This window comes from Crocodylus porosus, unplaced genomic scaffold (assembly GCF_001723895.1).
Source record: "Crocodylus porosus isolate Cpor-Errol unplaced genomic scaffold, CroPor_comp1, whole genome shotgun sequence".
NCBI classification, from domain to species: domain Eukaryota; kingdom Metazoa; phylum Chordata; order Crocodylia; family Crocodylidae; genus Crocodylus; species Crocodylus porosus.
Genome location: NW_017728918.1, coordinates 46,174,167 through 46,190,468, shown reverse-complemented (window position 1 = coordinate 46,190,468; position 16,302 = coordinate 46,174,167). Strand labels below are relative to the sequence as shown.

At 41.6% G+C, this 16,302-nt stretch overlaps 1 protein-coding gene across 4 annotated transcripts in view; it reads right to left on the bottom strand.

Annotated features, from left to right (window-relative positions):
* Positions 1-3,059: 3,059 nt before the first annotated feature.
* The window catches only part of BEND6 (BEN domain containing 6), a 24,595-nt gene continuing 11,352 nt past the window's right edge, over positions 3,060-16,302 (bottom strand). For 2 of the 4 annotated variants that reach the window (XM_019537581.1, XM_019537582.1), the window contains 3 exons: positions 14,889-15,081; positions 12,402-12,537; positions 3,060-4,899 (listed from right to left, as the gene is read on the bottom strand). In XM_019537581.1, coding sequence (XP_019393126.1) covers positions 4,593-4,899; positions 12,402-12,537; positions 14,889-15,081 — 636 coding nt within the window. In that variant the 3' untranslated portion in view covers positions 3,060-4,592. Of the gene's footprint in view, positions 4,900-12,401; positions 12,538-14,136; positions 14,319-14,888; positions 15,082-16,302 lie in introns of those variants that run through there. The other 2 variants (XM_019537583.1, XR_002101599.1) reach the window with 2 other exon arrangements.

Genomic DNA, 16,302 nt, shown 5'->3' with positions numbered 1-16,302 from the left:
GCTAATGGGGCACCAGCAGCTCATAAGGTACCCTTGCCTACTAGGCACCCAGCATTAGAGAAGAAGTTTTACTCTTAAAAGAGCAGAACAGGCCTTGAACTTTGTGTTGTGCATATAGCCCATACGGCTGAGAGACTCGGGAACCATCCACCATAACGTGTGATGCCAAGGGGTCTATAAGGGTTCAGTAAGATCTAGCCAGACTGTGTCTAAACCCAAAGATCAAGGGCAGCATCCCTATATCGATTATACCAACAAGACATGGCGGGTGAGATAGAGGGTGCCTGTAGGGCAAGACTGGCATGGTTAAGAAGCCTAGGGGTAACACGGCCACTCCTAGGGGCCCCACCCAGCCTGAGGATGGAAGGTCACCCTATCTCTGGAGGAACCTCCCTTTCCATTGGTGAATTCCTGACTTACAAGAAGTGGCAGGTGAGAAGAGGGGAGACCCACTTTGGGTCAAAAGGGTCCAAATGCCTAGCAGGTGTGCAACACCAGAGGGCCAGGGGGAGGCAATTGGCCTGGGGATTCAGATATTTGGAACCATGCCCTCACCACTGCCCCCAGGGACATGCCCCCTGTCTCTAATTGCTCCTGCCCTGCTCCCAGACAGTTCCTTGCAGGCTGGAAGGCTGCCAGCCTGCAAGGGGAAATCCACAGTTTCCTGCAGTTTTTCTCCTTTAAAGAGGAAAACCAGCATTTTTCTCCTTTAAAGGAAAAAAATCTATGTTTTTCTCCTTCATAAGAGAGAATCCACATTTTTTTCCACAGCAAATGGAAAATCCAGAACCCTGCTTATGAGGAAAGTCTGAAAACCTAGGGTTCTGTAATCTGAAGAACATAAGAGTGAGGGGAAATTCGATGATAGTCTTCAAATACCTGAAGGGCAATTAGAGAGGATGGAGATGGTATTTTCTCTGTGACTAGAGTCCAGGACTAGTAGCAATGGCCTCAAGCTACAGCTGAGAAAATTTAGGTTGAAGATTAGGAGGAACTTCCTTACTATGATGGTGGCCAAGCATTGGAACAAGCTACCTAGAGAAACTGGAATCTCTTGGGAGCTTCCAAGAGCAGTTTAACTGCATATTTGACTCAAATGATTTAGTTGGGTACAACCCTGGCTTAAGCAGGGGACTGGACTAAATAATTTTGTGATGTCCCTATTACCAGTAGGATTTCTGTACCAGAATCCTAAAGGATAGAAGTGACAGCTCAGCTGATATGGCATCAAGTGAACTTTATTAGTAACTTCTATACAATATTACAGGCTTCCTCCCCATAATAAGACCTGACAAGTGGCTCTGGAGGTCTCTCAGTGGTGACTGTTGGGGGTACCGTACCTCAGGTCTTCCGCCAAGTGAGCGGTATTTTGGAGCCTCCATAGTCCAGCAGAGGATGCAGCAGCTTTGTGTGTCTTCCCATATCTACTGCACATTCACACACACCTTCCTTTGTATTAACTAGCTTTTGTTGTTTTGTTTTTTTTTTAAAGAAATTGTCCAGTCCCCTGGCACTGTCACACATTCCTTACATGGTACACCAATCCTATTCTACTTTTGGTCTTCTTTCCTTATAGGGGAAGTATTATACATTGCTCACTTAGCACTCCAATTACAGCGCTTGCTTCTTCCAGTGTCCTATTAGCCACTCTGTAAAATTTTAATGCTTAGTTCCGGGAAGGCCTGGATTCTTGCTAACTCAATTTGCCTGTTACAATCCCTTCCAGCCCTACTTTACTGAGATCCTATGAAGCTGTATCTCATGGATATAAGTACTGAGCCACACCTTCTGTTGGGATACCTATGTGCAGGAACGCACAGTGCAATTTGAGTATTTTTATCATAAATTCCTCATGCATTAGGGCCTAGCATTTACGAAGAACCTTTCCATTTATCTTGCTTTTGCAGTTCCGTCAAGGGGGAAAAAAGGAAGGAAGAACAAATCTAGGCGATTTTACCTTCTTTAACCAATTATTATTTTATTTCTCTATTTTGCACCTCTTTTATGTCTTTTTTTCAAAACTAAACTATTTCAAGTTCTCCCTGTATGGAAAAAAGTACATGCCTGAAAATATTTTTTGTCATTTGTCTTTAAATTCTTTTTATCCTATATACATTTTTAAGAAGGGGGGACAAGGACTCAATACAAAGGGAATACATATTACCAACTTAGTGAAAATTTTCGGCATGCTTTTATGCTCTATATGCTCACACATAAGAATGTATTTCTCCTTTGCAGCGAACAAATGTTCTTATGAATAGATTGATAAAAACAATGTCCCTGCCTTTTTCTCAAGAGGAAATGATAGGTCACCCTGGCATTCCTTCTAGTCTTTTTAGTTTTGATTAATTTATATAATTTTGTGTCATCTATGAATTTAATCACATTTTTGCTAACCCCTTTTTCCATATATAATATAAACATAGATCCATAATCTCTCCTGTGAGATTATGATGAAAACTGATAATTTATTACTACTTTTTGTTTAGTTTTCTAGCTTGTTTTGTTTCTATTCTGGAATTTTCATTAATAGTCTGTTGTCTCCACAGCCTTTTGAGGTGGCCCAATAAATTATATTGAAAACATTTTCCTTTATCCACAATTTTACTGGCATGCTGAAAAATGACAGTAGATATGAAAATTATGATTTTCATCTAGTCACCTACATGGCCATGATGTAACTATGTTTAATTAGCGTCTCATTCTTTTTCTGAGAACAAAGAATAACAATAAAATACAAGACTAAAACACAATAAGATTTTGTATTTTTATTTTATAGAAAGCTGTTTCAAAAATATGGTTAACTATATACATTAATGCTATATACACAAATACATTTACAATATATATACAATGGCAAAATATCCTTCCATTATATTTTATATGATGGTAAACATCATTAGATGCATCCATCTGGCATGCTGTTGTATCTGCTTCTATCTTAAACCTATCTATTAGGAAATTATGGAGGCTGGAGATAGAAAAGACCTATTAGATCAGGGGCAGGCAATTATTTTGGGCAGAGGGCTTACTGAGTTTTGGCAAGCCGTTGAGGGCCACATGACAGGCAGCCCAGGGCAGATTAATTAATTTTTTAAATTTTTTAGGGGCCCCATGGGCCGAATAGAATTGCCTGGCAGCCCGCATCTGGCCCCCAGGCCACATTTTGCTCTCCCCTGTATCAGATCATTTAGTTTATACCCCTGCCCATGCAAGAATCTTTTCCATAGTGCATTTATTAGTGCTGTGTCTTATAAATAGGGCTAATAGCACTCAGTACTCCCCTTAGATTATTTTGCAGCCTCATGCATCAGACCTTCAATGCATTTTTTCCTGACATTAACTCTAAATATTCTCTCAATTTCATCCTATTATGTATATCTCTTTAACCAGTCTAAATAATTAATTTGTGTCACTCATATTTCCATCCTTCAAGTGTTTGTAGACTATTATCAGATTCCCCCTGACCTTGTTCAGGTAAACTAGAGCAGAATCCTTCATTCTCATGCTTAGCGAGAAAGATATATTTAAGACTTGCGAGTCATCTCAAAACCAATAGGAAAAAGGCCTCAAGAAGACATGATTGTGGCCCTCCAGAAATGTCTCAGACCTACATTCTCTCCCCTGAGATAAAAGGTACTCTTGCATCTATTCTTGCCCACCTACAGTCCTATTTAGATCAGGGTGGTCTGATGTTTTAAAATACTTATTCCAGGGAGCTGGTATTACAGAAAACAGGCTTAGCCAATCACCTGCAAAAAAGCATCTCTAAAAAAGCTACTTTTAGCCTACTTGCAATGCCTGCCACAGCTCCCTCCCTCTGCCCTCTATGGGCTATCTCACCCTGCTCCAGTTCTCCTCAGAGTCCAGATGATCTTTCTCTCCACACTCTCTCTAGAGAAAGTGAATCCCAGGTCATAACAGCCTACAAGTCAAAAGGAACACGACTACCTTCCCAACTCCTTTGGGGCAAAAAAGAGACTTTTCTCCTCCTTCTATTCCTCCCTTTGTAGGGCAGTTGCATCTCCCCAAAATACAACCTGCTTTCCAATTCAACAGCATCACTGAGGTCTTGTTTTCTTGCCCTATGTCAGCCTAACCCTTCATTGGATACAACCTGCATTTTATTTACTGATCATGTTTCAAATCTGTGTCCCTTTATATCATAATAAAAAAATTTCTGTTTGAAACACTAAAGATACCTATAGCAGGCTTGTCATTTGTTATCGACATGAATGCAAGGCCATAACATTTTTCTTGAATTTATATTTATCTTAAATAATGTGCCTTTTATTTGACTACAGGGGAACCTTTGTTTTATTTTGGAGCAAGTTATGTTCTGAACTACAGTATAACATGCACATATTTAATAATATCTTATATCTGAATATATTGAAGTGCCTTGAATTTTTTCTATGCTGTGGGAATTTCATCAAGCATCAGAAAATTGTTCCAAAACCTCTATTCCACTTGCAGTATCCTAGCTTACTGTTGCAAGCATCTGAACACACCATTAAGTATCATTAATGCCCACCTGTTTTCTAGCATCCCCAATATCCATGGCCTTTCTGAAGTGCTGCAAGAGTTTACTTTTACTCCTTGTCTGAGTTCCTGAGATCCTGTCTGCAACCCTGGTTGGAAGGAAAAGCCAGAGAACTTCTGCCTTGGTGAGACTCCATGCTGGAAGGAGCTGGTTTGAAACTGCCCTGCTGAGCTTGCAGCGTAGGAGATGAAGGAGCCAGAGAACTGTCACCTTGCTGAACTTGCATGTTAGAGGGAGGAGCTGGTGAATCATCATCCTGCTGATCTTGTGTGCTGGGAAGAGGAGCCGAAGGGATGGTGCCCTGAGTACTGGGAGGAGCAGCAGGTAAGCCATGGTTGAGACAATTCATATCTAAACTAGGGGCACCAAAAATAGTTTTGCTGTTACTTTCTGAGCAGCAATTGGCTTATTTATTTAAAGATAACATATTTGTTTTCTTAGCAGTCTCTTTTCCCCTGTGTCTCCTTGGCCTGATGGACTTGAAATTAAGATTTTTCTCTCTGTTTCAGACCTGACTGCAAAGCATTTGTAGTTCTGAGTTGTAGTCTATATTTGATTTTATTCTCCTTGCAGTCTATATTCGATTTTATTCTCCTTGCAATACCACTGAAGTGAATTTATTGTTGGAGTAAGTTATTACTAGAGCTTTAAATACGTTTCCTGGATTCTCCTTTCCTTCATTTTGGTGATGTGTATTGAAGGAGCTGGGAATCTAGTATGTACTTCAAAGTTTTTTTTCTAATTTTGGAAAATATCTTTGCTTTGTTGGCTAAACATTTTGGAAGTAATTGTCTAGGGATATTGCCCCCCCCCCATTTTTTAAAGCAGTTTTTATGCAGTTGAAATGTATTAGAGCAGAGATGGCCAACAAACATGTGACGTGCTATAAGTGGTGTGGCACACAGCAGAACAGGGAGGAGACAGGTAGCACAGAGGAAGATGGGACAGGAACCAGAAAGTAGAACAGCAGGTCAGGCAGGGACCATAGGGCGGGAAACAGTACCAACTGGGCAGGGGAAAGGAACTGGAGTGGCACTCAAGAAGGGTGCAGGGCTATTTTGTGGCTTGCCTGCCAGAAAGATGGTCTTCACTGTATTAGAGGATGCCTAATACAATGATTTTTTGTTTCATTTGGGGCTGCTGCTTCTGTTGTTGTTATTGCATCAACATAGACTTGTTTAAATGATCATGGAATGATTCACTTTACATGAAATGAAAAAAAAAAAAACACTACAAAGAGAGAATATATAACTCTAATCCACAGAGCACTCATAGGGAACAGAGAGACCTGAACTCCAGTTCCTGTGCCAGTCAATATTTAAATATTTATATTAAATATTTACTGGAGTAGGGAGTATCTTAACCAGCAAACATAACATCATGCTTTCTTCATCTCTCTTAATGAAAATTTAACTATTCCATGGGAAGTGGAGTAGCTTCAACAAAAGGAACTGAGATAATTATACTGTAGAATATACAACTACTTGGTGGATATTCCACTGTCTTTGAGAATATAAATTCAGCCTTGCTCATATACCTTCTCATATACCCCATCCTGGGTGTTTGCTCCCCATCCAGATTATGCAAAAGGAGAATGGTGCCTCTTCCTCCAGCAGCATGTTGTGATTTAGGGGTGATCAGATGCCAAACCCTTGGCGGGCAGGGATGGGGAGGGGTGGTGGTGTTCAGAATTGTGAATCTTCAGTGAATACAGACAGTTCTCATTAACCTGGAGCTGGGTATCTCACTTTTTCTGGGAGCTGGGACATAAGACATAATCTTCTCCTTGGCATTTTCTAATGGCTAGTTTAGGCATCTTCCCCCTTACAGGGCTGACTTTTATTTATCCCCTTTTTCAGCACAGAGCTGTCCCTATGTATTGTACAGGATACCTAAGTGCAATGAGTTACCGTAGGCAGGAAGCTACTTCAGCTACTTTTGTGGATCTAGCCCAATGATCATTATTTAAAGTAGCTATATAATACCATTCATGTTCGATTAAAAAATAAGAATACATGCCTCTTCCAGGTTCTGATGAACATCCACTGAAGTCATTGGAGGCCTTCCCATGGCTTTCAATGAGCTTTAGATTAGACTTTATGTAGAATTTTTCAAGCAAAAATATAAAAGCAATTTATAAAGAAGGGTAATTTTAAATGTTCAATGAAAAGGGAAGATCTTTTTGAGAAATTTATGATAGTGCTGTATACAACTCTCCCCGCCAAGGTTTCAGAAATATTCGTATTGCTACCAAACACAGTAGGTAAGGTACCAGCAAAGTCTGTGGATTGTCAGGTCTGGATAGAGGAGATGAGTAGGATTCAGTATTCTCAATAGCGACCAAGTATGTCCATTTTTCTTCTAATGTAAGTAGGCTAAATCCTGTTTCACTTTATGTACCTAAATGGTATGTAGGTAGCCATGTTACTGTAGTCTGGGATATTTATACACAGTTTATATTTCAACAAAGTCCATGCTAGCCTACTGACCATGTTCAGTGGGGCTGCCTTGTGCCCAGGCAGCTGCACAGGGAAACAGAATCATCCAGACACATCCAGAAGGCTGGGCACAATCTGAAATTTTGGTTGGAGAAAAACCATAAAGAACAGGGGAGGGGGCCAAAGAAGGACCCTCCTACCTTAAGTTCAGTGATGAAGGTACTTGACCAAAGAGTGGGAGGCCCAGGCTTTGCTCACCAAGAGAGGAGGTTGAACCTATATTTTCTGCTTCCCAGCAAAGTGCTCTAATCACCAAGCCAGGGGGGCCAGTCTCAAGGAGGGATGAAGAGGGCCCAGACACTGCTTGGCTCATGACCTGCTGGTTTAAGTACTTTGCTAGGAAGCATGAGATACAAGTTCCACCCTCCTTTGGAGGGGGCCTAAAACCTTGACTTGGTCCTGCTCCCTGGATAAATGCTGTAACCTCTAGAATAATGAGCTAACAGGTAGGAGGGCTCTCCTCCTCTCTGTGCACACAGTGATTTTGTTTCACAAGAGAAGGTAGAATCCTAAACTGTGTACAAGTGCCAGAAACTGCAAATATATGGCTAGGTATGCACCACTTCTGCAAGTAAAACGAAACAGGCTTTAGATCATAGTGGCTGCATCTACACGAGACACTGACTGCACAGTCATTATTGCACAGTCATTTAGATTTTGCATTAAATGACTGTGTAGTAACTGGAGTTACAATGCAGTAGTCTCTCCGAATGGCTTTTAGGTGATGCTGACTGCACAGTAGTTCGTTACTACTGTGCAGTAGTGTCGCATCACGCTTCATGCCACACAATGCTACTGCACAGTAGTAATGAGCTACTGCACGGTCAGCATCTTGTGTTGATACAGCCAGTGTTTATATTAGGCCTATATGAATTTCCAGAAGACATAGTGACTATGATATGACATAAATATTTTTAGACTACTGTTTGAAACTATTACTGTTTTGATGTTTTTGAGGAAGTGTCTTTTGGAGAAATGATATAAGGCATATGCAATATTCTCTCAGATAACATGTACTTTTTTTTTTATTAAAACCCAGATGCTGAAAATTCAAGTGTGTATTATATGTGAGAAAAACAGTAAGAACAAGCTCTGCTCCTTACTGAGTGAAATTCAAAATAAAATCTGTAGGGATCCACAGGGAGCAGAACAATGTGCAGGCTTGGCTCCCTAGCTGCTGGTACTTAATGGGTGTGTCTACATGTTCATTAATGCACTTTTGCTAATGCACATTAAATAAAGTGCCTCCATTATAACGTACTAGCAAAAGGCGTATTAGCCTATTTTAATATGCATTCGTGAAAGCGCATGGTTTTTTGTGATGCTTTAATGCCCATTAAAATATCCTAATGCACTTTAAAGTGCACATGTAGATGCAGTCTTAGATTCCAAGGACTCTGTGTATCTATAAACTGTTGATTGAAATGATACAACCAGTGTTGGGGTATCTTGCCGTTCATTTCCGGTTTCTCAGTATTTGGGATTAAAGTTAGGTGTTAATCTATGCTGAGAAATTCCTTGGGAATTCATTGATTGTAAACCCGTTAGCAGCAAGGACCATTTTGGTTATAGGTGTCTATGTCATATTGCTCCATAAGGGCTATAAGGTTGTAATACAAGTAACAACGGAATAAGAGAGTCAGCAGAGCATTCTTGATAAAGAACATACCTATTCAACTAGAGCAGAATATGAACAAATGACATAACAAAACTAGCATACTTATCTAACATCATTTAGTTAGTTATTGATCTGGGTCTAATTGGTAGAAGGTTGTTTCCAGTTATGAAACATGTTTGCTAGACCTGAAGTCTATGAAAATGTATACCTAATGTAGGAATCCTGTCACTTTCTGAAAGGTCTGTATGTAGCATTTTGTATACTGACTTTTATACCATGTTTTGAATTTGTGAGCATTTGTAATTGATCATAATATTTGTAATTTAGTATCTAAATTTAGTTACATATACAAAAGATACTGGTCTTTCACTGATAATATATACATTCTATAATGAAATTAGGAAAAAGGAAGAAGTTAATAGCAAACTGAATTTTTCTGTTAAAAGAGGCAATAATCCATCACAAGGCAATATAGGAGAAAGCAAAAAACACCTAAAATGAGGTACGGACCCTTTGAGGTTGCCCCTAGTAGGAGGCTGAAACTATATTGAAGGTTTGCCTTGCAAGTTTAATGGATGGGGAGATGCCATAGAAAGCAGATGTCTTTCCAGCCCTGTCCCTAGTTCAGTGTTTCCAGTCTGTGGTCCAGATCCTCCTGGAGCTCCTAGAAAAGAGCTTCCCTGAGGTTGAAAAAAATATTGTAGAAACTTGTAGAAGCTGAATGGTTAATAAGGGCTGCAGATTTTGTTACATGGGTATTTTGCAGCAAACTGCTCCATCTTCATGATAACGAGACAATATATATTGTTGGAAAAAAAAAAAAAAATCACACACCACATAATCCTTAAATGTACACCAAAAATATGGCCAGCCTATGGAGCCCTATGGTCTAGCTTGCTGGGTCTTGAATCAGCCCCCACATGCTACAGACCACAGGCCCTGGGCCTGCACGTTGCCTGTGCACACACAGACAGTTTAGCACATGCTACACGCAGCAAATGGGGCCCATCTGTGGTATGTACTACATGTGATGCCTGCACCAGACCAAACCCTACAGTGGCCCTATGTGCTGTGTGCATGCCATCTCTAGTCCTGCATTCATGGAGCATGTGCCAGACCAGGTCTGTGCTGCATGTGGTGCTTGCACTGGATCAGCCTTGCAGAATGGATATGATGTGCACAGGGCCAGATGGGTTTGATACCCCGATGTACACTATTCCAGACTTGGTAAAATTCCATTAAAAAAAATGAAATGTTGTGGAAAGAAACACATCTACTTGTTTTACTACAGTTTTGAAGCATCAAGACAGCTTAGTGTCTTGAAGCTATGGGGTGAGATTCTGCAACAGAATTCAGAATACCACTGCATGAACAAGACCCTTGACATGGTACAGTGTAACAGCTCTGATTTGCATCTAATTGTATTTGACATTAAAGTCAGTGCAGTCCATACTTACTAAAAAAGTAATACTGAAAAGCAGTAGAAGTCTAGCAGAGTTTCAGATGTACATGTTTGTCTGTTACACTGAGCCTACAACTGACCTGACTTTCAGTGGCTGGCACACGTGGAAGTGGATGTAGATCTTCGGGAGGATATTTCTTTCCAAAAGTTCGACCTTACTGGAAATAGCTGTCTCTCTCTTTAAATAGATACCTTCTCTCTTGAAGACTTCCATAGCTTCCTATTGGTTTAATTTTATGTGAAAATCTATTTTTCTTTCTTCTAAAAACCCCGTCATGCAAACTGATGACTTAATTAACAACAGAGATGGGTTTGGCATATCTGGACTATGCACATACATAAAGCATCGAGAGAATACTATTAACAGGACATATGACCTAATTGTTTAATCCACCACCAGAGGGCAAAAGAACCTAATATTCAGCCCTTCTATACTGCTTTTCATCAGTAGATAAAATAGTTTACAAAAGAAAGTAATGTTATTCCCATTTTACAGATGGGGAAAATGGAGGTATAACTTTTCCAAGTGTAACAGGAGTGCCGCTTTCAGAGCCCCACTGGGTGTGCGGCTCTGGTCTCCTGTAGTGGGCCAGCTGCCCGCCTAATCTCGCCTGCCACGTCTTGATCTTGCTCATAATTGATGAAGGTTTTAAAGTAGTGGGAAGCTGCCCAATCTTGTGCACCCCAATGACAGGGGGCGCCGTCTGCGGCTCCTTTCCTGCCCCTACACCACAGCCCAAGCCTCGCAGATGGTGCTGGTATGCCCTCGCTAGGGCCATAGTATCAGGTCCCGGCCCTTTGCTTACCTTCGGGGCTCCTCGATGCCCCTTCTCACTCTCGGGGCCCCTCACTGCCCCCTTGCTCTGCTCCTCAGTGCCCCTCACCACCGGGGCTCTTCGCTGCCTCTTAATTCAGGGGCTCCTCGCACCCCCTCATCGGGGCTCTTCGTGGCTCCCTAACTCTGGGTTTCCTCGCACCCCCTCATCGGGGCTCTCTGCTGCCCCCTAACTCAGGGGCTGGGCCAACGTGCCCCCCAAACAAAGCTGTGCCCTCTTTGGCACCATTTGCTGTGCCCTCTGGGCACCAAGAACCCCCAGATTACTGGGGAGTTCCCATGAGGCCTCCTCGCACCCCTACAGTCTCACCCAGTCCTCCGGTATAACCATAAGCAAACAAAGAAATCAGCCCGCCGGCTACAACATAACCCAAAAGCCTACCGGCTTATAACCCCAAGCTCATAAACCCCGCTCTGCTCCATGTGAGCTCTACCTTACCTCCGTCAGAGTTCCCTTGCCCCTGCATCATTGCAGCCCGTCTGGGTGGTCAGGCTCCAGCCATTGCCCCGGGCTGCTCAGCTTGCCCACAGAGCTCCTGGTCCTGTGGCTGCCGGAGGGGAACTGAACTCCTGGGCTTAAGAAGGGCTAAGCTCCGCCCCTTCCTGGCTCCAGGCTTCCCCGCAACCCGCACTGGCACAGTCTTAGAGACTGGCAGTTGTGCTTCCCCTTTTCCGCCACTAGGGGCCTCTCCTGAGCCTTTTCTCCTCCCAGTCACAGGACACCTGAGAGCCCTGCTACACCAAGGTTACCAAGAAATCCAGTGCCAGACCTTACAATAGATTACAGATCTCCATGGAAGCCTGTCTCCATCAGGAGTCAGGCTGCACAGCTGATGGAATGAACTAGAGTAGATGCTACAACTAGAAGGATGATTCTCCATGTCATAAATCCACTTCAGACATGCAGTTCTTTTATAAGTTAATTAATATAAATTTTGTCAAGCTCCCCATAAGCAGCATGAGTCTCAATGTCATGGATCTGGAAAACCCTGTAAATGCACCAGGCTTCTGACTCTACAGATCTCCTAAGATCTGTGTAGACCTTTGAGACTCAGTTTTTGATGGCCAAATTTATGAAATTGTAAATAATTTATTAATTTAATTCATTAATTTAGATGACAATGTTTCCCTATAGTAACAACTAAATAATGTAAAATCTATAATAGATGCAGCAATCAATTTCACTTTTGTTATTTATTTTTGCCTTCTACTCCCCTCACCTACTTTCTCAAGGTGTCTAGAATGAGTAGATTTTTGTGCTGCAATGTTAACAAGGGATATTTTTCTCTTATACCATATTTGTGCAAGAATGTGAAAGGATCTCCATATTACAGATATGAATGCATATATGAAAGATAATTTTGAGATGATTTTATTTTCTCTTACTGCATAGACAGACATACATACCAGAACATGAGATGTGACTAATTTTTTTAATGACTTACCAAAAGGTATGCTTCTGAAAAGTAACTGAGTTATCTTTGCTTATAATTGGCTTCTTGGTACAATTGTTTAACTTTTGTCCCATCATTCTCCTAATTAAAGCATCATCTGTATTTGGAAACAACTGCTTTGTGATTCCTGAAAAATATAAGAGATGATATTTATAAAGCCTTCACATGAAATGGCCAAGTGAGGGAAAAATGTGTGTGTTTTATCTCAAATGCATCAATTGGTCCCACGAATTTCCAAACAAGGTTCTATTTTCTGTGTTTTGTGGCTGCTAGTTCTATCTCACCCCTGCTCATCACTTGCCTTCTCTGCTAATCCCAATTGTTTTCTTTGGCCTCAATATTACCATTCCTGCTCTGGCAACTCACAGACCTCTCATGACCTGGACTTCCTATACTATATACTTCCTATGTTTGCTCTTTCTGTCTTCCTTTATCTCTGTCCTGTTCCCAGCCAAGCAATTCTTCTTCTATCCTGTTATCTGTTTTTATGAATTTTGACATTTCATTGCTATCTCAGACTCTGAGCACCTCTTCCCCTTCTACATTTGTTCCTCTTCTCTCCCTGTCCAGTAGCTTGCTAACTTCTTTGAAGCAGCAATTTACCTCCTGCTCTTATCCTCCTTAATGATCTTCTCTTCCTCCTTTGATTTTTTTTCTTCTTTTAGACATTCATCCCATTCTGGAGTGTTCTAGTTCTCATCTTCTACAGTCCTTAACACCTTGGTCTCTTAAAATCAATTGTTCTCTTTATTTGACTTCTTCCCGTCTTCACAGAGACAAATGATCATTTCCTTTCTTCCCTTACCTGTCCTGTATGTTCAACTTTCCTAAGCAGCAGTTTATTACTAGTGTCTTGACTGCCTCTTCCTCTTCTTCCATCTGGCTTCTGCCTGCTCTATGCCACCCTTACAAGGTCATTAATCACCTCTCCCACCTCTCCAAGTGCTCAGTCTTTGCTGTCTTCAACACCATCAGCCACCACACTGTTCCCTTATACTGCCTCTTGAACACATTTAGTTGCTCTTGCCTCATTTTTGTCTGTCAGTGTTGCCTTTGGTTATATCCTCTATCTTATCCTTCCACTCTCTGCCAGTAATTCTTGAGGGGGGGTGTCTGTCCCTCTTCTTTTTTTCCCTCACTCACTGGCACTTCCTGTCCCTACTAATGACTATTGAATGTACCAACCCTATCTGTCCAGGCTTCCTAGTTCTCTGATACAACATCACAGATGTCCTACCACTTTTAAAAAACTAAACATGGAAAAAAAATCCTGAACTTCTAATGTATTCTTCTTTAAATACTTTCCCTCTATCATTTTTGACAGCTCCACAAATGCTAACAAACAAGCATAGGGATTTTGACTTCTCACCTAACAGTAGCTACTTTCTTTATGTCATCATTCCTTCAAACATTCACCTCCTTCCTCTCCATCTTTGCTTTTAAAATGCTGGTTCATACCATATATTTCTCTCACCCCAACTATGGCAAACTTCTCTTTGCCCTTCCAAATTGATCTTTTCCTACTGCAGTCTAGCCATTTGGCAACTACCTCTCTGTCATGATAAATATATTACCATCTCATTCAGTCCTTTCACTGGCCTCATGACCCTTTTGGCATACATTTCAAGATCCTCATCTTTGCTTAGGGGACTGTGTGCAGAGGTGCTCTGTCTCATATCTGACTGCCCAGTTCCAAATCCTCTCACTCTCCCTACATTCTACTTACTTTTCCTGTTTAGGTGTTTTCTCTCATCCTCCTCCTCTCTGACCTCTGGGTTTTTTTCATGTGACTCTTTCCACCTGGAATTAATTACTCTTTTCTTGTGCACGAAGCATTTCCTACCTTTAAATCCATTTCGTTTGCCTTGCTTTCTTTCCTGTGTCTTCCACATCTCCCTTCTCACCTCACTTGAAGCACAATTTAAAAATGTCAAAACTCATAACATTCAACAACTACAAAATAGACCTTATGTGATTTCTTTCCCTCTGTTCATAGAATCAAAAGATTGGAAGGGACCTCAAGGGTCATTTAGTCCAATCCCCTGCACAAATGCAGAATCCATTTTTTTTAGACCAATTCAGATAGATGCCTGCCTATCCAGCCTCTTTTTGAAAATCTCCAGTGAAGGAGATCCACAACTTCCTTAGGGCAAACTGGGGACATCTTCTCACCCAAGTCCAGAGTAAGGCTTGAGCTCAAGCTTCTAGAACAATATTAAGATGCCTTGACTTCTCTGGCAGCACCCAATATTGTGCCACATAAATGTTTAAAAGTAAATATCTATAAGATGCAAAATCCACATATTAGGAACAGATATTATTTTGCTTTCTGTTGACTCTGCATTTGTAACAAAAAATAAATTAAAACTGTGAAAATATACAAAGAAATACAAATGAATATTCAATCCTAATGTTTCTTGAAACAATAACTAGAAAAAACACAGTGCCATATATATAATTATGTAAACAAGTGATTACCTATTATTTCCTGAACTTCATTCTGATTCATAGCTGGTTTTGCTGCTTTATCCTTTGAAGAGGAGGACTTTGCCCCTGTTAGACTGTGCGTGGCCATATACTCGTGTGTATAAAGTGCTTGCATCAAATCATTTATAAACTTCTGAGGTTTGCTCTTATTACAAAGGGCAATCTGCCATTTTTCAATTTTAAACTGAAAAATAAAATTGGTCATAGACATGACTGTTCCAATCATTATAAAAAAACCCAATCATATGAAACCCTACTCTTTTTAAAAGGGACATATCTGTATTTTTATTTGCAACACTTATAAAAATATTTTTTAACAGTCTGCTGGCTAGGAAACTGGCTCCAAGGCAGGACCCAGAGCGTAATAATAGATGGAACAGAGTCAAGATGGCGCTTGGTGACCAGTGCCACCTCACGGTTCAGTACTCGGACAGGTGCTTTTTAATATATTCATTAATTATTTGGATTTGGGTGCTAAAAGCAGACTGGTGAAGTTAGCAGATTACACCAAATTATGGGGGACTGTGGTCAAGCTGGAGGATAGGATAGGGATACTGGATAGGCTTGTAAGGCGGGCAGATCAAAACCTGCTCAGTGTTGAACATCATCAGTGTAAGGTGCTCCATGTGGGGAGAAACAACCCACAACATGCTTACAGGCTTGACAGTGCTACACTTACTAGCACCATAGCTGAAAGAGACCTGGGGGTTTTGATAGACCACAGAATGAACACGAGCCCCCAGTGCGATGATGTAGCTGGCAAAGCCAACAAAACACTGGCATGCATCTACTGATGCATCTCAAACAAGAGTAAGGATGTCATTCTTCTGCTTTACTTAACCTTGGTGAGGTCATAGCTGGAGTACTGTGTCCAGTAGGCCTGTGTGAAGCGGTTAGTATTTGCTTCAGATTCAGCTGATTTGGGGGACAGTGATTCGATTTGGTAATTCAGATCACTGTCCTGAATCTATTTGGCCGGATCTCCAAATCATCCAAGCCAGGCCTATCCCACACCTGCTCTCCCAGCCTGGCAATGGCTGCCCTGCCTGCCCCAGCTCCTGGCACTTTGAAAAAAAAAGCCCCAGCTCACTGGGTGCTGTTGGGTGGGGCGGCAATCTGTGCTGCCCCCCACGGGTGCCCTGCCTGGGCCCGCTCTGGCCCTTTAAGAAAAACAAACAAACCATGCAAACCCCTGCAGTCACTGTTCCTGCTGATGAGGAGTGATCCTTGCTGGCCCCCACTGCCCTGCATCACGTGGGGGGGTTTTTCCACACCCCCCCCAAAACCCCGAGGCTGCTGCAGGAGTGGTGAGTCCTGGGGCTTGTCTCCGGTTTTTTTTCCTTAAAGGTTTGGAGCTGGCCTGGCTGGGGCACCCAAGGCGGGGTTGGAGGAGTGAGAAGGGGTC